General features: G+C 58.8%; 1 protein-coding gene across 4 annotated transcripts in view; it reads left to right on the top strand.

The window, feature by feature from the left end:
* KAZN (kazrin, periplakin interacting protein) overlaps nt 1–11,921 on the top strand; it is a 266,984-nt gene extending 255,063 nt beyond the window's left edge. For 3 of the 4 annotated variants that reach the window (XM_081146244.1, XM_081146242.1, XM_081146245.1), the window contains exons 12-16: nt 4,252–4,483; nt 5,363–5,464; nt 6,187–6,353; nt 7,387–7,501; nt 8,910–11,919. In XM_081146244.1, the coding sequence (XP_081002370.1) occupies nt 4,252–4,483; nt 5,363–5,464; nt 6,187–6,353; nt 7,387–7,501; nt 8,910–9,074 (781 nt within the window). In that variant the 3' untranslated portion in view covers nt 9,075–11,919. Of the gene's footprint in view, nt 1–4,251; nt 4,484–5,362; nt 5,465–6,186; nt 6,354–7,386; nt 7,502–8,909 lie in introns of all 4 variants that reach the window. The other variant, XM_081146243.1, reaches the window with a different exon arrangement.
* Nucleotides 11,922–20,998: the final 9,077 nt, after the last annotated feature.

The following is a 20,998-nucleotide window of genomic DNA, read 5'->3' as shown; positions in this document are numbered from 1 at the left end:
TCGGGCAGCCTCCTGGTGGCCTGGAGCCAACGCCCCACTCACTGGTTTTCCACGCGCGGGAAGCTGTTGGGCATTAACTCTGAGCCAGGTGGGGCCACTGGGCGCTCCTAGATACGCCACACCCGGGCCTGCCCTCCAGGAGCTGGCGGCCAGGCAGGCAGCTGGCCGGGGGAGCAGCAGTTGATTCCCTGGGGTGACAGGTACAGGGGTGGGACTGCCCGGAGGCTCCGGGCACAGACAGGGTCCTGACCCGGCATCTCAGGGGCCCGGAAGGTTTCGGAGAGAGAGGAATCTCAGCAGAGACCTGTAGGAGTCGGGCAGGTGGGGAGGGTGGGGTGGGCTGGAGACCCGGAGGCCCTGGCCCCTGGGGGCAGGCTCAGTGGTCTGGGCGGTGAGGGGGAGGAGGAGAGGGGAGCCAGGAGCCCCCCCTTTGAATGAAGTGCTGCTCTTCGGCCCAGCCCGGCTGGCCAGCAGCGAACAATCCCTGTGCTCAGATCAGTTACCTCTCAAGTTCCATGGGTGGCCAGCGCTTCAAAGGAAATACTTAGAGGCAGAGGGCCCGGGCTGGGGCTGGGGCTGGGGCCTGGGGGAGCGACTTTAGACAGCACAGCCCGAGCAAACTCTCCCTGCAAGGAGAATTGAGACCTGGGGGCCCAGGAGTGAGCCCGGGGTGGGGAGGCGGGAGCGGGCGCCCCACAGCCCAGGGCAAAGAGCTCAGTGCAGCTGGGAATTTGCCCCGGGCCTTGGCCTGGTGCCGGAGGGGAGGGCAGACCTCCTGGGCCCCTCCAAGGACTTCCGGCTTTATTCCTGCAAAGGAAATTCCCCGTAGCGTTTTCCCGGTTTGTTTTATTTCAATCTACCTTTTGTTCTTTCCTCCCTCTTTTTATTGGGTGAAATGCTCCCACTTCTGGCTTCTGAGCTGCACCTTCTTTGTTCCCGTTTCTATCGCTGCCGTCGGGGTTACGATACACACACTTAGCTAACCGCTGTCTACAACTTACGCAACTTTGTCTACGGTATAAAATGACTTCTCCTGCCAACTTTGTGCTACTGTTTTCACATGTAAATAAGACGCTCCATCCTACATTGTCCTCAGGATCCATGGCCTCGTCTTGCAGAATTTCTTTTTTTTAAAGGCTGAATAATATTCCATTATGTGTGTTCACCAGTTGGCGAGTCCGTTCCTCTGTCGGCGGGCACCCGGGTGGCTCCCACCTGCTGGCTGTGTGACTGGTGCTGCTATGATCGCGGCTGTCCAAAACCCTCTGCAAGGCCCCGCTTCCCATTCCTTTGGGTCTGTGCCCAGAAGCGGAGTTGCTGGACCATATGATGGTTCTAATTTTAATTTTTTGAGGAACCACCGCCCTGGTTTCTGCCACGGTGGCACCGTTTTACCTCCCCACCCACCCCCAGTGCACAAGGGGTGCAAAGCCTCCACTGTCCCCACAACGCGTGTCTGGCGGGGGTTTTGATAGAAACCGTCCTGACGGGGCGAGGCGGCATTTCCCTGTAGTTCTGGTTTGCGTTTCCCTGAGGATTGGTGCCCTTGAGCGTCTCACCACGAGCTTCTTGGACACGCATATCACACCTTCTTCAGCGGAATGTCTGTGACAGTCGCTTGCCCATTTCTGAATCGGGGTATCTTTCTGTTGTTGAGTCCAGGAGTTCTCTTTTCAGTTCTTTTGCGTGGAGTCCAAATTTCCACACGGCTATTACGCGTTTCCTTTCCCCTTAAAGAAATCCCTTCAACCTTCCTTGGAGTTCATGCCTCTCAGGATGAATTCTTTCCATTTTGCTTGTTAAGAAAAGTCTTTGGCCCGGCCGGGCGTGGCTCAGCGGTTGAGCGTCGACCTGGGATCCAGGCGATCGGGGTTCGATTCCCGGTCAGGGCACATGCCCGGGTTGCGGGCTCGATCAGTGACTCTCTCATCGTTGATGTTTCTATCTCTCTCTCTCCCTCTCCTTTCCTCTCTCTGAAATCAATAAAGATATATTTAAAAAAAGAAAAAAAGAAAAGTCTTTGTTTCTGAAGACTTGTTTTTCAGAGCGGAGTTAAGTTCGCAGCAAAATGGGGAGACAGGTAAGGGGATTTCCCTTGAGCACCCTCCCCCCACAGGCACAGCCCCACCGTCAGCACCTCTCCCACCCCACGGAGCCTGTGTTCCACTTAAACCTGTGACAGTGGGCACAGCATCTCCCCAAGTGCACAGTGTACGTTAGGGTTCGCCCTGGGCACGGTGCGGTCTGTGGGTTTGGATGCACATAAGGGCCCACGTCCATCATCACGGCGTCAGAGCAGTTTCACCGCCTTAGAAACCCTCTGTTCGCCCCCTCCCCACCCCGGCGACCGCTGATCCTCTCACTGTGTCCCTAGTCTTCCCTTTTCCAGAACGGCATGTATCTGGAACCGCGCACTAGGAAGCCGTTTCGGGCTGGCTTCTAAGGTTTCGCTTCGTCACGCGCATGTGAGGTTCCTCCACCGGAGGACTTAAGCGGAGGGGTGACGTCCCCTAACTGATGTTTTAAACGTGCAGCTGGCAGCCGTGGGGAAGGCGCATTAGAAGGGACAAGGTGGGCGGGGCAGCAGGGGCAGGTGCAGAACCCCCCCCCCCCCCCCCCCCCCCCCCCCCGGCGCAGCTGCTTGTGGCTTCAACCCAGGAGAGGAGCGGAGGGGACAGACACACCGACCACACGGATTGATAGCTGGACGGGGGGAGAGGGCAGAGGCCGGGCAAGTGGGGACAGGGAGCTGGAGGCGGCGGCGGGTGGGGAAGAGCTGGGCCAGGGGCGCGCTGCTCGTTTGGAGCCTGTTAGATGTGAGACGCCTGCGACAGCCAGGAGACCTCGGGAGGGGAGTCAGCCTCCGGGACCCAGAGGAGTGGGGAGACGTGGAATGAGGACTTCTCACTCGCAGATACAACCCAGAGCTCTGGGAACAGGTGTCACCCAGAGATGGAGAGTGGAGGGTGGGGAAGGGGACGGGGTCACGAGGGAAGCTGGGCTCATATGGCAGCATCTGCCCCAAGCACGTGCTCAGTAGCTGCTCGGTAGGTGTCCTTGGAAGGAAGGACCAGCCAGGGCCAACAGCAGGAGCGGGGTGTGATCTGCCAGCTCTGTCCCCCCCGGGGAGGGACTGGAGAGGGCACAGAGGCAGGGAAGGGGTCAGAGGCCTAAGTCCGGGGAAGAGAAGATGGGCCCAGAGGGAACAGAGGAGAGTCAGGTGGAGTTAAAAATCCAACCCAGGCCTCCAGCTTGGGAGCATGGGATGGTGGCCCCCAGAGATGGGTGAACAGGGACAGGCTCGCACAGGCTCCACGGGCCCGAGCTTGGAGGAGAAAGGGGGTGTCTGTCCCTCCGCCTGGGGGGAAGGGAAGGATGCTGGCCCTGCTCCCAGGCCTGGCGGCGGCTCTGTGGGTCGAACGTTTTGCTCTCTCACTTTCACATCATGACTGACTCGTGGTGCCCCACCCCCCACCCCCCGGCTCCCACTTAGACACCCTGCTCCCCTACCTGGCCGCTCCTCTGGGGGCATCTCAAAGCCCAGCAGGTGGGGGATGCTGACCTTGCTCCTGCGAGGCTGCCACCGTGTGGCGAGCAGGGGAACGACAGCCGGAGGGCCTCCCCTCCCCCAGGCGTGTCCAGCCTTCGAGCACCTGAGAGGTCTTCTTGGTGCACCTACTATGTGCGTGGCATTGGGACAAGTTCTGTGTGGGAGATAAAGGAATCTGAGGGATGGCAGTGAGGAGGGAGGACTTGGAATAGACAAAGTGTAGATTTTAATTCGGATGCCAAGATTGCCACTGTGTGACGCTGGTGTCATCCCAGGAGACGGGCCTGGGGGAAACTTCGTGGGCCTCCGGGCAGTGCGGGGGCGCTGCTTGCTGCTACGCTGTCCCTGCTGCTCTGTCACTGTCCCTTTTCACTGTCAGAGTGTCCGAAAGTGGTCTTTTCTCTTTTCTTATCCCCTCTCTCTATTGATCCTTTTTTGTTCTTTGGGGCGCCCCCCTTCTCCCCCTCTTGCCTTCATCTCCCTCTCGCTCCACCTCTGCTCTGTCTCTTCCTATCTCTCCATTCCACCCCTGTTCCCGTCTATCTCTGTGATTGTCTTGGTTCTCTGCCTCCCCCCCCCCCTTGTTACCACCCTCTCTCTTCATCTCTGCTCATCTCTGCCTCATTTCTGCCTGGCCCTCTCTTTCTTCTGCCATTTCCCTCCCACCCACTCATCTCTCTGGCTATGTCTCTCCTCACCAGCCTGTCCAAAGCCGCCGACCTGGACCATCATTGGGTGGCCAAGGCCTGGCTGAATGACATTGGCCTGTCCCAGTACTCCCAGGCCTTCCAAAACCACCTGGTCGACGGGCGGATGCTGAACTCCCTGATGAAGCGGGACCTGGAGAAGCACCTGAATGTGTCCAAGAAGTTCCACCAGGTCAGCATCCTGCTGGGGATCGAGCTGCTGTACCAAGTGAACTTCAGCAGGGAGGTGAGAACCAGTATGTGGGGTGCAAGCACTTTCCACAGCCCTGCTTTCCCCTCTGGTATCCATCCAACCATCTTCCTGTGCATCCATCCATCCATCCATCCATCCACCATCCATCCACCATCCATCATCCATCCATCATCCATCCATCATCCATCCATCCATCCATCCATCTATCATCCATCATCTATCCATCCATCATCCATCCATCATCCATCCATCATCCATCATCCATCCATCCATCATCCATCCATCATCCATCCATCCATCATCCATCATCCATCCATCCATCCATCATCCATCCATCATCCATCCATCATCCATCCATCATCCATCATCCATCCATCCATCCATCCATCTATCATCCATCATCTATCCATCCATCATCCATCCACCCATCATCTATCCATCCATCATCCATCCATCTATCATCCATCCACCCATCCATCATCCATCCACCCATCCATCATCCATCATCCATCCATCCATCATCCATCATCCATCCATCCACCATCCATCCATCCATCATCCATCATCCATCCATCCACCATCCATCCATCATCCATCATCCATCATCCATCATCCATCCATCCACCATCCATCCATCCATCCATCATCCATCATCCATCATCCATCCATCCATCCATCCATCATCCATCATCCATCCTTGTATGCATCCGTCTCTTCTTCTCTCCATCCCTCCTTCCAACAACTGCTTGTAGCATGGGCCCTGTGCTCAATTCAAGGGGAAGAGTGAACCCTCATCCCCTGAGAACTCATACAGGCTGAGGTCCCTGTGAGCACTGTGGACCCTCTCTCCCCATATGACCTCAGCGTGCTCCCTTGTCCCCCAAACTAACCCACTGTCTCCCTCCCCACCAGGCCCTCCAGGAGCGCCGGGCCCGCTGCGAGACACAGAACACAGACCCTGTGGTCTGGACCAACCAGCGGGTGCTCAAGTGGGTGCGAGACATTGACCTGAAGGTGAGGGGTGATGGCGGGTGTGGAGGTGACTCTTAGGCAGAGCAAATACCATGCACCTTTGTGTGCCAATCAATACCCATCTTTTTGTGAGCTGGGGCATCGCCACCCAGTCTGACAAGACTAACCTGCCCCCTGTCACTCAAGACAGGGAACCACTTTTCCCTCCCCCACTACAGGACCCCAGTACTAATGCTTTCCTCGCAGTGGGAGTGGGGGCTGCCGAGCCATCCTCACTCTCTAGAGCAAGCGTGGGGTGGAATCCAGATCCATTTCTCACTCAAGTGCTTGTGGGCTGCCTGTCAAGGTCTGGGAGAGGTCAGTGGCAAGATGGCCTTGGTCACTGCCCTCATAGCCCTAAAAGAATGAAGGCGGGGTTCCCCTCAGTATGAAACTGACTGGTCTCCAAGGGGTCAAGCCCTTGCTGCTGGGAGCGTATCCCACTTGGAGCTGGAGGACCCTCAGGCCAGCAGGGCGGCACCCTCAGGTCAACAGGGCACCCCTCTCAGCCAGCAGGGCGGCGCCCTCAGGTCAACAGGGCACCCCTCTCAGCCAGCAGGGGGCGCCCTCAGGTCAACAGGGCCCCCTCTCAGCCAGCAGGGCGGCGCCCTCAGGTCAACAGGGCCCCCTCTCAGCCAGCAGGGCGGCGCCCTCAGGTCAACAGGGCCCCCTCTCAGCCAGCAGGGGGCGCCCTCCGACTGACCGGCCTCGTGCTCTGCCCACAGGAGTACGCCGACAACCTGACCAACAGCGGGGTCCATGGCGCCGTGCTGGTGCTGGAACCCACGTTCAACGCCGAGGCCATGGCCGCCGCCCTGGGCATCCCCAGCGGGAAGCACATCCTTCGGAGGCACCTGGCGGAGGAGATGAGCGCCGTGTTCCACCCGGCGGGGTGAGTGTGGGCCTGGACGCAGGTCCCCATGCCCCCGCCCCGCGCGCTGGGTCCCACGGGTCTCTCGCAACAAGGCGGCCGGTGTCCTGTCACAGGTCAGGAAACCGAGGCTCAGGGAAGTGAGGGCTCTAGCCCGAATGTCGCAGACTAGAAAGAGGCGGACTGACGGGTGCGATGAACTCCCGTCCCCGGGCCTTCAGAAAGGGGAGAGGAGCCGAAGGAGCGGGAGCGCGGGTCTGAGCCGGATGGTCGGCCCGGCCTAGGAGGCGGGATGCCCGGGGACAGAGGCTTGGAGAACGGGATGGGCATCGGAGGGTGTTTATGGTCCAGGAGCGCAGACCGTGTCAGCCCCCCTGGCCCCCTAGTCTCCTCATCTGAAAAGGGGCCAGAGAAAAAACCCTGGACCGGGCAGCTCGGCTCCTCCCAGCGGATGCTCCCCCCAAACACCTGCGGTAGGTTAGACGGCCGCTTACCGAGCACTTGCTCCGTGCAGAATGGGGAGCGGGGCCAGCCCAGGCCGGGGGGCCACGGCGATGGCGGGAACAGCAACCCCCCGCGCTGATTTCCTACCGTTACCAACAAAGCGATGTCACATCCCTTATTCCATTGGACCCTTGTCCCCATGAGGGAAGCCAGTGAAAAGGGATCACGGCCCCATTTTATGGATAAGAACACTGAGGCTTCACAGAGGTGCCATGACTTGCTCAAGACTGGACAGGAGTCGGTGGAAGGGCTGGCACCCACAGCAAGGACCCAGCGACCTCCCACGGTGCCAGGGAGCCTCGAGGGGGCTGTCGAGCACTTGGCTCTGCCCCCAGTAGACGTGCCCCCCCCCCCGGGCTGTTACAAGAATTCAGGGAGGCAGATGGTGCGCAGTGCACCTGACACAGACACACAGACGCCCCCCCCTCCCCGAACTGCTAGTTCCATCCCCCGGGCTCACGGCAGGGCCTTATGAGAGGGGCTGTTACAGAGCGTCCCTGGGAGGCAGGAGCTGACTGGACCCCCCTCATTGACACGGGTCTCTCCCCAGCTCCACGGGCATCCGGGAGGCTGAGCGGCTGGGGACGCCCCCCGGGAGGGCCCCCAGCGTCACCCGGGCTGGGAAGGAGGAAAACAGCAGCGGCGTCAAGTACAAGGCCGGCCGGGTGAGTCGCCCTCTGCGGTCCCCTGCGAGGCCTGCGGCTGGGGCGGGGGGGGGGGGGGGGGGAGCCTTTTTGTCACCTAGGCCCATGTGGCCCTTTCCCAGCTCCTGCATGGGGGCCTGTGGAGGGGGCGGTGGGGCCCGGTCACAGGTGCAGCTAGGAGAGGTCGCCTTCGGGGGGACCTGCGTGGTGCCGAAGCCCTACAAGGGTCAGAGGAGCCCGAAGTGCAGGTCTCAGCCTCCTGCCTCAGTCACCTGGGCGGTGGCTTAACGGACATGCAGATTCTGGGACCCACCTGGAGCAAAGGGCCCCTGGCGTGAGGGGGATCCCTGCATGCAAGGTGCCCGGAGGGTTCCCCAACCCCCCGGCCTCTGGGAACCGCTGACTCTGAGGCTGAACTCCCGTGGCCTGGCCAGGAGCAGGGGAGGAGCCTCCGGTGCAAGAAAACATGTAGTTTGGGGCAGATCACAGGCTCAGACGGCGGAGTCCGCAGCAGAAGTTGGAGACACAGGTGGCAGAAGAGGCGACCCCCAAACTCTCACAGGTGGCAGAAGGGGCGACCCCCAGACTCACACAGGTGGCAGAAGGGGCGACCCCCAAACTCACACAGGTGGCAGAAGGGGCGATCCCCAAACTCTTCCAGTCGCCCAGCAAACACCTGAGCGCTGTCAGTGTTCCAGGCACCGGCCTAAGCCGGGGCAGAAGCGTGAACAGGTTGCCCCCTTCCTCCTAGGCTGTTCTCCTTAAGGGTGACACCCCAAAGGGGCGAGAGTTGCTTGGAGAAGGTGGAAGAAACCTCGCTCCTTTTACGGAACTAGCACCGTACACCTGTGGTGTAGTTTCACGGCTGGAATGTGATGAAGGGGAAAAATGCCTAAAGTGCTCCCTTTAGGGGGGAAATGATGAAAAAAATAGGAATTATTATTCCCATTGTGTAGCTGAGGACACAGGCTCAGAGAGGGCTAGCGCCTGGTCTGAGGTCACACAGCTGGGAAGAGGCAGAGCAGGATCGGAGCCCCGGTTTGTGAGCCTGAGACCCATTGCCCCTGGACGCGGGGGTGCGGTCAGGCCTCACGTGCGTGCCCAGTCTCCTCCGCTACACCTGCCCTCAGCTGTCCTCTGACCGAGGCGGGAGACGGGAGATGTGCGGATAACCCGAGACTGTATCTGTCCTCACGGGTGCATGGCTCCTTCCAGTTGGGAACGTGGCTCTCTCCTAACGTTCACTCACAAAAGCCTCTCAGTCTCCCTGAGCAGTGGAGTATTATTACTAATGGGGAAAGCACAGAGAGGGTAGGCAAGTTACCCCAGGTCACACAGCAGTTAGAACCGGAGCCCTCCCATTTCCCAGACCCGAAAGTTCAATTCCTTTGTTTCCGCCCGTCCTTTGGCCTCGCCCCTCTCTTCTCAGCTGCCCCTGGGGAAGATAGGAAGGAGCTTCGGCAGCAGGGACCCCGATTCCCACGACGACTACGGCTCCCTTCGGAACGAAGACTGCGGGGATGACGACCTCCAGGGCAGGCCCGAGCAGTGCCGCCTGGAAGGCTACGGCGGCCTGGAGGTCACCAACGTGTGAGGGATCGAAGCTCCCCAGACCCAGCACGGGGCCTCACCTGGAAGACGACCAGCCAGCTGGCATCGCTGCCACTGTGCATCGTGACCGCAGGCTGAGGATGCGCCGTGGGTCCCGGGAAACTCCCGTGGCCTTCCTGCTCAGGGGCAGGGGGCTGGCCCCGAGGACCTGTCACCGTGCCCGGCCCCTCCATAATCCAGGCTCCACCTCAGCGTGACTGTCAGCCGTTGTCCTGGGGCCTTGAACTGGCTGCCAAGGTGGAAAGATGCCCGTGATGCCACATCCAGGAGGAGCAGGTGGGACCCCAGGCCGACACGCAGAGCCCAGCCGTGACCGCGGTCGGCCCATGACTGAGAACTCGGGTTCCCCTTTGGGTCGCCGCGTCTCCCCCAGGAGAGAGAAAATGGGGGGTTTTCCCCCTTCCCCGGGAGCCCCGTGTCACGCGGGGTGGACACGTCCGAGAGCTATTGGCTCGTTCTCGCAGGAGCAGCTCCACAGGGCGGGGGCAGGTGAATGAGTGAGCCATGCAGGGTGGGCTCAGCGGCGACCGCCCCAGGACACGCAGACACCCTGGCGTCGGGGCGAAGGGCCCGGTGACGGCAGGATCAGAGATGATGGAGCCGGGTCCGTGACAACTGCACCAAATGTGGCCGCGGGCCTGAGACCGGGGCAGAGAAATGCTTATCGTTAACGCAGCAAACCTTCACCGTGATGTCTCTAGCGCCTGACGCGGGGGTGGCTCATCCCGTGTCCTGGGATGACTGTCACAGAGCCGAGCCGTCGAGGTGGCGGGGAGAGCCGCGGCCTGCTGCCCCCCGCTGCCGCTGTTTGCTGTGTGGCTCCTCCCCGGTGGCCTCACCTCTCTGTGCCTGGCACCTTCGTCCGCAATACTCCTGGCCCCCTCCCAGGGATGCTGTGAGGATTAACACTTGCTAATGCCTGTAACACACTTTGTAACCGCTCAGGGGACAGGTGGGACGTCGGTGGGAGAGCCTGTCAACTTCCAGTTACAACACGGAGCCACGGGCCTGCTCCGCCCTCGCTCTGTGCGTTGGAAACAATGTATAAAAGGATCAGAGATGAATGTTTCTGAATGTTTCCGTTCTCGGAGCCCTGGCAGGGCCTGACCAAGCGGAGAGCGCCCCGTGGGGAACAAGGCCAACTCCAGCCACCGGGGCCACGGGGCTCGCGGGCCGGGGCCGCGGGCTGAGCAATGACGCCGGGAAGACAGCAGGCGGCGCTCCGCTCCTACGGGAGCCACCTGCACCCAGAGCCCAGGAGAGAGGCTTGAATTTCCCACACTCGCAGCTCGTCAGCCTCCGAGAGCTCCTCGACCCCGTGAATCGCTTCCCCGGGCTGGAGACGCAGAAACCGAGCCCCGAGGAACCGGAGGATTCCTCGCAGTGCCAGGCGCAGCGTCCTCTCTAACCTACCACAAGCCCAGCCTCTCTCACCCCGGGACCAGATGCCCAGTGGGTGACAGGTAGACGCCCCCTTTTGTCTGAATGTTCGGCCTCCTAGGGACACATTCCTGATTCCAGGGCCCGCGGGGTGAAGCTCTGGTACCTGCCCTGGCTTCGCCCCGGAATCTCTATGACATTAAGCCGCACGCGGGCCTGAGGCTGCAGAGCCCACGACCCAGGTAGGAGAGCAAGACGTCCAGCCGAGTTGGTGCCACAGGTCACGCCTGAGCCATCATCCAGCCTGGGTGGCCGGGCACCCCAGGACCTGCCTCCAGGAGAGCAGTTATTCCTGCAGGGCGAGCGGGGATGGCATGGGGACTTAGACTTGTCTGAAGTGAAACTCGCCTTGTTCCCCGACTCGCTCCCTCTAGGGACAGGATGGGCAAGCAGACAGTTGGGGGTCACTGGTAGGGATGGCATTAGGCTGGAAGGCCAGGGGCAACGTGGGCAGCCTCAAACACACCTTTTGGTCCCAAGATGCCCCGACCACACATTCGCTCTTCCCCGATGTGACGCTTGATGCTCAAACCCCAGGCAGCCAGGTGAGCGCTGGGAGCTGGCTTTTCAGCATGAGAACAGGTTGGCTGATAAACTCCACACAGACTCACATCAGGTGGGCTTTGTCTGCTGCTGGAAAAACGCTAAATCGCCTCTGCTTCAGAGGGGCAAGGAGGGGGCACAGAGAGACTTGGCAGGAAGATCCGGTAGCTGGTTGACAAAGGCTGGCAGGGCAGCCACCTGCAGAGCACTGACCTGCCGCGTCCTGTCCAGACAGCCTGAGTTTGGTCTTTTTTTTTTTTTAATCTTCACCTGAGGATATTTTTTTCCATTGCTTTTCAGAGGGGACCCTTCAGTCCACAGGCCGACACTCTCACCATTTAGCGAAACTGGCCAGGGCTGATTTTGGTCCTTAAAGGACAACCTGGCACCTGGGCCCGGGAACAAGACAGTGCATGTCTCCAAAAGGTGGTGTCCCCGTGCCTGCCGACGCTGGCCCCTTGCAAAGGGGCACTTGGTGCCAGAGGTCGGGAGGGCCAGGGTAGGCAGAGGTGTCCCACATTCCTCTCGGAGGCTGGAGGCCAGGGCCCTCGGGAGACACCTGCTTGGCAGACTCAGTTTTCTGACCCCAGACGCCTCTGAGAGACCCTTTGTCCTTGGCTGCTGTGAGCATCGCAGCCAGCGGAACCCAGGCTGCAGGGGACAGGGAGAGGCCACATGAGACCCTGACCAGATGATGTCCAGGGACAGGGGTTTTACACAGCCAACGTGGAGGGGCCTTGGAAAATTGCCCCCAAACCCTGAACTCACTGACCGGGGCGGGGCGGGCAGTGTGGGGTGACTGGGCAAGAGCAGACCTCAGTGCTCACTGCAGGGGCTCCGGACCCCTCCATCCCCAAGCCCAGCTCTCCCCGCCCATCAAAACCTTGTGTTCGGGGCCCCAGACCCCTCCATCCCCAAGCCCAGCTCTCCCCGCCCATCAAAACCTGTGTCTCTGGGGCCCCATCACCTCCACGCTGCCCTTCAAGGCTCCAACAGGCTCCTGGCAGTGGAGTGGCAAGGAGAAAACACCCTGTGGGAAGCAGCGCCGTCCAAACCGAACATTATTGCCAGCGGCTGGCTGGCGAGGACTTCCCGAGCCCCCCACATGGGGCGGGGGAGGGGCCGCCAAGGAAACGAGCTGCCCCTGAATAAAGCCCATGTTCCCGGAACTGAGCGACTGTAACACTGTAACAATAAATACTACTGCACAGCTTTACCCACAGGTGGCCTTGCTCTCTGTGTGTTCTCTCGTATTTTCCCAACAGCCTCTTCGAGAAGGAGGCTATTAATCCATTGCACAGATGGAGAAACTGAGGCTGGAAAGGCTGAGGGGCCTGCCCAACTCTGTAAAGCTAAGACAGACCCAAACACAGTCATCTGCCTCCAATCCCAGCCGGTTCCTCCTCCCCACACACACCCCCACTGCAATGTTGGCGATCCCACCCTCCCCCCACCTTCAGGCTAGGCCTCGCCTTCCCCAGTGCATCGCTCAGAAATGGAGTTCAGGTGTGCTCTCTCCTGCTAGAAAAACGTCCCAACTGAAAAAAGAAAAAAAAGATTCCAGAACAGGGCACGTGGGATACCTGTATTAGCCAGTGACAAGTGACAAAAACGGGTTTAAGGAAAGAAGGGATTTCCTGGCTTGTGCAGAGAACAGTTCAGGACGACGCCTGGTCTGGACAAGGCTGGAGTCAGAGCCGGATGATAGTCTCAGGTTCTTCATCGCCCTATCTCTTGGCTTTGCTTCCCTCTCTATCAGGTTCATTCCCAGACAGGCTGTCCCCACCTGCTGGCAAAATGATCCGCAGACACACAACCTCAGGCTGGGACCAGGGGCGGGGTCAGCACCAGGCCGCACAGCCTGAGGGGACAATGTTTGCACTGGCGAGAGAACAGTATCCTATGGCTGTTACCCGACAGTGTGGGATTTTTTAGTCAATATTTATTGATTTGAGAGAGAGGGAGAGAGAGAGAGAGAGAGAGAGAGAAACATCAACTGGCTGCCCCCTGCATGCTCCCTACTGGAGACTGAGCCCACAACCTGGGCATGTGCCCTGACCGGGAACGGAACCGGCGACCTTCCCATGCCCAGGACAGTGCCCAACCAGCTGAGCCACCCGGGCAGGGCCAGCGTGGGATCCTTTAGTGTGGCCAGAGGGCTTTCCTCTTTCCTGACACACGCTTCCCCTCCTAGCAGGTGGGGCAGGGCAGCCAGACCCCTGATATTCAGGGAGGGAAGGAGACTTGAGTCCACACACTCAGCAGCTCGCGGAAGCACCAGAAACAGAACTGAGAGCCTGGGGGCATCTGTCCCAGAGCTCAGGTCTGGTAACAGCGGATAGAGACGGGACACTGCCTGTCCCACGTGGCGGGTCCTCAACCCGGGCACCCCTGACATTCTGGGCAGGCTTTGCTGGGGGACACAGCTGTCCTGAGCACTGCAGGATGCTTAGTGGACTCCCTGACCTGTAGTCACGAGACACCACACCACTCCCGGTCCAGTCACGGCGGCCTCAACTTTGCCAAATGTCCCCTAGGGGGCAACACCACCCACTTTGAGAATCACAGTGGCACATGTTTTTGCCCATTTAATCCCCCAGCAACTCTTTCAGGTAGGTATTGTTTTTCTCATCGGACAAATGGGGAAACCGAGGCGCAGAGCGGTGACATAGATTCCCAGTGTTCTGGGCCAGTGAGTGGGAGCCGGGATCTGAGGGCGGCAGAGGGTTCTGTGCAGAGCCGGGCCCAAGGCCGGCGGCCGCGCCCAGCTGTTTACGCCAACAATTCCTGAAGCCAGATGTTCCGGGGCAGAGGGACCTTGTCCTGTCCTCGTTGTTGAGGTGGCTTTATTGCAAGCTGGACCCGCCCCCTTCACCTGGCAGAAAATCGCTCTGTAAATTACAAGCTTAAAGAGGAAGACAGCTCCTTGAGCTCCCGACTCAAGGTGATCATTTAGGGACTGGAAGGGTCTGGTTGAGCGAGTATTTATACCAGCTAATCCCCCACCACACCCCCAGCAACGCACGCATTTCATTAAAAGAAAAAACCAGAAGACAGGCAGGAAGTTGCCGACACCTGCCCAAGGCCTCACAGCAAATTCCAGGTGGAGCCTGAGAGCAGCTGAGGTGACAGCCACCTTAATCTTCTCACCTTGATGGCCCGAGAGTCGAGAGTTGGAGGCCAGGCAGGGCTGACGTCGGGCTCAGCCACAGACAGGCTGGGTGGCCTTTCTCTGTCTGGGCCTCGGGATCTCTGCCAGAGAGCCTTCCCTGCTTCTGTGGCCTTGGGGCACAGCTGCGCCTCCACTTCCCGTAATTCTTGGGGTGGGGGTCTGAGGGTCATACTCCACCCCACCCTCGCCTTCAGGGAGGTCACATGACCCTGCCTGGACCAATCTCAGCCCGCAGCCCCTGGCCCTGGGATGTCCCCAGGAACAGGCACTAAGATGGGAGGGGTCTGGACCTTTCCGAGCTGTGAGCAGAAGGCCAGCTCTCACTTCCTTTTGGATCTTGAGCTATAAGCTATGCCCCGGAGCCGCAGGCTGTGTGCCCCTCCCACGGGAGATGCCCAAGAGAATGGGGCCAACGCAGAGCAAGAAAGCAAGGTGGGGGAAGGGAGCTGGAGAAATGACGTGTGTCCTGGATCCGGCTGTTCCTGAAGCTGGCCCCACTCCTCCTTCCTGACAGTTGGTTGAGTGACACCTAACCCACCCTCCTTCCCCACATTCCTTCCTGTATTATTTTGCGGCCATAACAAAGTGCTGGCAGCTTAAACAACATGAGTTTATTCCTCACAGTTCTGGAGGCCAGAAGTGCAGGACCAGGGTGCCAGCTCGGTCCGGTCCTGGTGAGAACCTCTTTCAGGCTGGACCGCTGTCTTCTCTCTGTGTCCTCATGGTGGAAGGGGCGAGGGACCTCTCATAAGGGCACTAATCCCATTTACCAAGGCCCCACCCTCATGACCTACTCACCTCCCAAAGCCCCACCTGCTGCTACCGTCACCTTAGGGATTAGGTTTCAACATATGCACTTGGGCGGCGGGGAGGGATAGAATACAAACATCTAGTCCATAATACTCATATAATATATATGGATGTTAAGTTTGGCTCAGGCCTGACATTGCTACCTATTTCTGTGAAACCACAGAAATATATGTATATCTATATGTACATATATACACCAAGTATACACATCAATATACAAATAGCCATCACAGCAAGTGCTGGTTCGTGTACCCCCCACGATCGGGCCACACTCCATGAATGTGGGAACCCCTGCTCTGTAGCATCTGCCTGAGCTTCCCCAACAGCGAGCTCACCGCCCCATGAGTAGGCCTGCACCCTCCTAGCTCCTGTGTTTCAAAGGTGTCTGCTCCCACAGGCTGCCTCCCGATCCCAGATCCCTCTCACCAGGTCAGGCATTAGCCCTACTGTGCATTTTTTAAGCAGCGTACATGCCTCCCTGCCCAAACACCTCTTCCCCCCAGTTACAGGCCCTCGAGCCTTCTCCAGGTGCCTCGGCTCTTCCTCCCATAGACATTCCCTTTGTAAACATGTCACTGAAATCAGACACAGTGCTCCCGACGGATCTGAGCAGTGGGACTGTTCATCTAGGACCCTCTTCCTAAGGGCCAGCCCTGTGCTGGGTGCTGTATGCACAACCCCAGTGAGTCCTCAGAACAACCTCAACAGACAGTTGCTCTTATTTCCACTTTACAGAAGAAGTTAGTTCATCAGCCCAAGGTCACACAATTGGTAATAGTAAAAGCAAGACTTGAACCCAGGTATTAACCACTACATTGTATTCTTCCCTAACCTGGGCGTTATGCTTCTAGTAATATGACCAAATATAGCATCAGCTTTTCTAAAGAAGTCCACATCCCACAGCTGTCTCATTTAATCTGTGGAAAGCTGAGTCAGTGGTGTTCAAGTCAAGCAGTCATGGGAGTTACTGAAGAAGTCTTGACAAGAATTTGGATTCCCTGTTTCCCAAACCTAGTATTTAGACTTTGCAGGTAAGGCTTGGAGACCTACATTGTAAAGCTAAAATGCAGATTTCCAGACCTTGGTTCCTGATGCAGTCAGTGTGGAGTGGGGCTTGAGCATATGTATGTTTTAAAAGCTTCTTGGGTGATTCTGTGACACAGACCGGGGCTTGGACCCTTGCCCTTGATCACCGACTCCAGTGTAGACAGTTCTTGGGCCATTACAGCTCTAAGTGCCACCACTCTCCACTAGATGGCGAGATGCCCTGTCTCTCTCAGCTGCCCCCCCCCCCCCCAACCTGCCCAGCTCAGCTCCGGGAGGAGCAAACCTGCCCAGACCACCCAGAGATCCCCCCCAAGGGGTGGGGCTTCAAGGGGGCAGCAGCTTAGGATCCCTGACCCTTCCCTGCAACGGGAAAGAGTGGTCCTTGGTAGGAGAAAATGTCTATTTTCCCCACAGAAGGCAAGAAACACATCTCCCATGGGACAGGCAAAATTTGGAAGCTGGCCTCGGGACAAATCGGAATACTACTGGCCCACCAAGATTCCCTCCCAGCCAGGAGGCCTGGATCCTGCGCCCAGTACCGGGCTTGAGGGTGGCAGGCTGCCCAGCAGCAAGTGAGCTGAGAAATGCGGTCTCCCACCAACCACGAGGCCTCCCACCAACCACGAGGCCTCCCACCAACCGCGAGGACTTCCTCTGTCGATGCAACTCCAACAGGAGGCTCCACCTCTTTCCATTCCTCTGAAAGGTCCCAGGCTCGTGGCCTCCAGGAGCCCCACACTTGCCACCTGCTGCGAGGCAGCTGGGGAGCAGCAGGATATTTTTAAAGGCCTTTGTTCCCAGGGAGAGAGGGCTATAAAAACAGCCCCACAGGGCCATGTGGGCATCCCATGGGAGTCAGACACAAAATTGGGGCACCTGTAGAATGGCCATAAACTTCACCTTGTCCAGCCACCTGCCTCCTCCTCATGTTCCTACAGAATAAACGAGTCTTCCTCCTGGCCCCTGGGCAAGGCAGGCCTCTCCCTGTGGGTGCAGGACACACAGGGACAACCAAGCAGCCAGGTGTGGGGTGTGGAGAGGGGGAGACCCAGGGGCAAATAAAAACATGAGTGGAAGGACGCTGCTGGGCTGATTAATGGCCCCCCAAAGATGTCCCATCCTAATCCCCAGAACCTGTGACTTATGTGGCAAAGGGGAATTAAGGTTCCTAATCAGCTGATCTTAAGTAGGAAGATTATCCTATATCCCAGTTTCGGATTGTCCAGGTGGCCCCAGAGTAGTCATAAGGGGCCTTAAAAGTAGCCGGAGGCAGAAGAGGAGAGTGGAGAGATGTGACTATGGGAGGTCAGAGTGACGCAATGTGATGTGACGTGACATGGACAAAAGGCTCGACCACTATCCCTGCCTCTGGAAGCCGGAAAAGACAAGGAAACAGGTTCCCCGTCCGGAGCCTCCAGGAGGAACTCAGTCCTGCCAACACCGTGACTTTTAGCCCAGCGAGACCCCTGTCAGGCTTCTTAGCTACAGAACTAAAAACAATGCATTTGTGTTGGGTAAGGCACCAAGATTGTGGTATTTGTTCCAATGACCCTAGGAAACTAACACATGGGCAAGGTCGCAGGGCAAGGGCAAAGGCAAGGTCAAGCACACTTGGTCCTCAGCTCCACCCGAGGGGCCGATGCAAAGGCCCCATTGCAAGGCTCAGTGGATTTGAGTGACAGGCAAGTCTCAGGTTGGGGGGTAGGAGGAAAAGCCGGCACCCAACTGGGGTCTTTCTGCCTGACCCCAACCCCATGTTCTTTCTAAGGCCCATGGTCTCAGAGCGGGCGGTGCCCAGTGTGGCCAGCAGGTTCTAGAACGGCTCCAACACCCCCTCCTGGGGAGGAGGCCCCGCAGCCCAGCCGGTGCTCCTTCCTCGGGCCCTCCTCGCCCGTCCTCGGCAGCCTGGGCCTGGCTCCTTTCCACGCTCACCTCCTGAACCTCAGCCAGAGAAGTGGCCTTGGCACGGAGCCAGTGCAGGTGCAGAACCGGACACTCTCCAGGAATCTTCTAGAATTGCCCCAGACAGGAAGGTTCTCCTAACCAGCGGAAACAGCAGAGGGCCCGGGACCCTCTTTGTTTCTTGATCAGGCCAGCTCAGCTCAGGGACAGGGGAGCCAGCGGATGTGGCCTCTTCCTCGTGGACAGTGGAGTTGTCTGATCTGACCAGGGCACATCACAGGTTGCCCAGGGTCACACAGCTTGGGGTCAGAGCCAGGACTGGGGCTAAGATGATCTCATTTTCTTTTTAATTGATTTTTAGAGAGAGAGGAAGGGAGAGAAACATCCATGTGAGAGCAACACATCCAGCAGCGGCCTCCTGCACGCCCCCTACTGGGGATTGAGCCCACAACCCCGGGCCTGTGCCCTGACCAGGAATTAAACCCGCAACATTTTGGTGCCTGAGAAGACGCCCAACTCACCAGCTATGGCTGGGCCTCACTCCTCTTTAAATCCTCACAGGAGGATTATCTTTTCCATTGCATTCCAGGGAGAGTGAGAGGGAAAGCGAGAGAAACATCGACGTGAGTGAGACACATCGATTGGTTGCCTCTGAACCAGGGCCAGGGCAGGGGCCCAACCCACTGAGCCACACGGGCTGGGGCTGGGGCCCACTCTCCATCCCCGACGAGGCAACAGCTGTGCCATCACGGCTTACAGAGGAAATCCCCACGGCAGCGGCGGTCAGATGTGCTCCACGGAACCCACGGGGCGCTGGGGCCCCTCCAGCACACCCAGGAACTCAGGGGCCACATTCAGGCCTGACCAGAAGGTGCTGCCAGACGGGCCCCCCCACCCCACCCCGCGGTCAGTCCAGCCGTGGGCAGGAGCACAGACCGGAGAGCACAGGCTTCAGCGCCCAGGACTCGCCTTCAGGTTGGTCCCACCACTTACCACCTGCGTGACCTCAGCCTAGGTGATATCCCAGCCTCAGTCGCCCCATCTGGAAAAGGGGCACAGGAATAGCTGCACTGTTCTCTCCCCGGGCTGTGGGGAAGCGGATGAGACCCGCGTGAAGGAACAGCCAGGTCATTTAAATACCGCGTGGAATCGTCACAGCTGAGCTCCTCGCACCCCCCCCCCCCCCCCCCGCGCCTGACCTCCAACCGGGAAGTGGTTCCAGCTGGGCGGGGGCAGGTGGGGGCGAGAGACCATGGGTTCTATCTGGAATGGAAGTAAATCAGGCTGGGAAGTTCGCAGGTTCATCCATCAAACACTTACCAAGTGCCTCATCTGGATGGGACCCCGAGCTTGCCCCAGAGAAGGACCCCAAAGAGGGGTGCCTGTGAGTTCAAGCCCAGCATCGCCTCTGACCCCGGGTCTGGAAGCCACCACCTTCGCTGCTCTCGGCTCCTTATTGAGAAATGAAAGCAGCTGGGCCAGGCAGCCCTTCCAGCCCTGACGGCGGGGGTCCGAGGAAAGGAGGTGATGCCATGATTAGGGCACTGGGCCCACGGACCCTGACCGTGGCTCAGCGGGGCTGCATTCCCCAGGGGGTACTGGGGGGCCGCCCAGTTCCCTCCCTGGGCTCTGCTCCTGTGCCCCAGAGGTGTCGCTGTTCAAAGCCCATCCCCAAGTCCCCGTGGCTCTTCTCAGAAGCGGCGGTCCCCGTGATGAACGTGTGTGCCCCACAGCACGTGGGGCTGCTGGGCGGCTCAGCACAGCCCAGACTGGCCACAAATGACCTGGGTCTGACGGCCACCGTGGGCATTCTGCTCGGCTGAGGGTGCGCAGGTTCTATGGTGCATGTCGGCCGCGAGGGTTCGTCGCCATCGGGACCACCACCCCTCCTGCCACCCGACACTGTGTTTGTCACACACCACCTATTTGCAGTACTACTATTATCCTGGTTCAGGAAATACAACGGACTTGGAAGACAGATGGACCGAAGAAATGTATGAAATGTATCTCTCCCACATCCATGTTTCTCTCTCCCCCCTTCCCTCCCTCCCTCTCTCTCTAAAAATCAATGGAAAAAATATCCTTGGGTGAGAATTGGCACACACACACACAAAAGAGGGAGATGTCAATATTTTCCTGACCACACAAGTTCTGTTGACCCTGGAATCCGTTCTCACTTGGCTGTCTGTACTCTTAGATGAGTTATGTAAGGGCAAAGTGATTCCTGTTGTTCGGGTACATTCTGCAGCCAGAGGAGCTGAGCAGATTCTCATGGGCAGCACCTGGGATCTAATAACATTGTTGCAGTGGGAAGGCGTGTTTTGATTCCCAGCTGCACACCCAGAGGGCAGCCTTGGGAATGTAACCGGCTGCTGAGGTGTGGACGGCCCAGCTCCCACCAGCTTTCCGTCTGTCAGAGAAACCCCATCTGTCTGTCTGCAGAACTCCACACCCGAGGGGGGAGGGCGAGAAATAATTCTCAAGCCAACGCAAGGGGCAGACAAGAAAGGCATCCCGAATTCACGGGAATGCAAAACTGTCAGCTACCCCCGGGGCAATTTTAAACATTCACAGACGCATAAAAGAGACTTTGGATCAAGTGTCCGCTGCAGAATGGAGCAAGAGCACCCGAGACATTCACTCCCCCGGCCCTCAGGGGGCCAGAGGGTGCGCCCGGGCAGGCCACCTGGGGCCCGAGCCCTCACCTGTTGACTGCAGGGTGCCAGGCTATGACGGAAACCAGGGCCCTCGTTCAGGGGTCATCTCCCATCATTTGCTCAACTCCAGTCAAACAGTACGTCTCAATGTTCCCAGACACTCCAGGCAGGATCCTGCCTCAGGGCCTTTGCACTGGCTTTCCCCTTGCCCAGAACACTCTCTCCATCCCACAGCCCCCACCCCACCCCACGGCACTCCCTCGCCACCTCCAGGGCTTCTGAATGCTACCTTCCCTGGTCCCTCTGCCTGAAAACCAGCTCTCTCTGACGCCCCAA

The sequence above is a fragment of the Miniopterus schreibersii genome (genome assembly GCF_964146895.1).
Source record: "Miniopterus schreibersii genome assembly, chromosome: 8".
Classification (NCBI taxonomy): Eukaryota; Metazoa; Chordata; class Mammalia; order Chiroptera; family Miniopteridae; genus Miniopterus; species Miniopterus schreibersii.
This window is presented reverse-complemented; position numbering and strand designations above follow the sequence as displayed.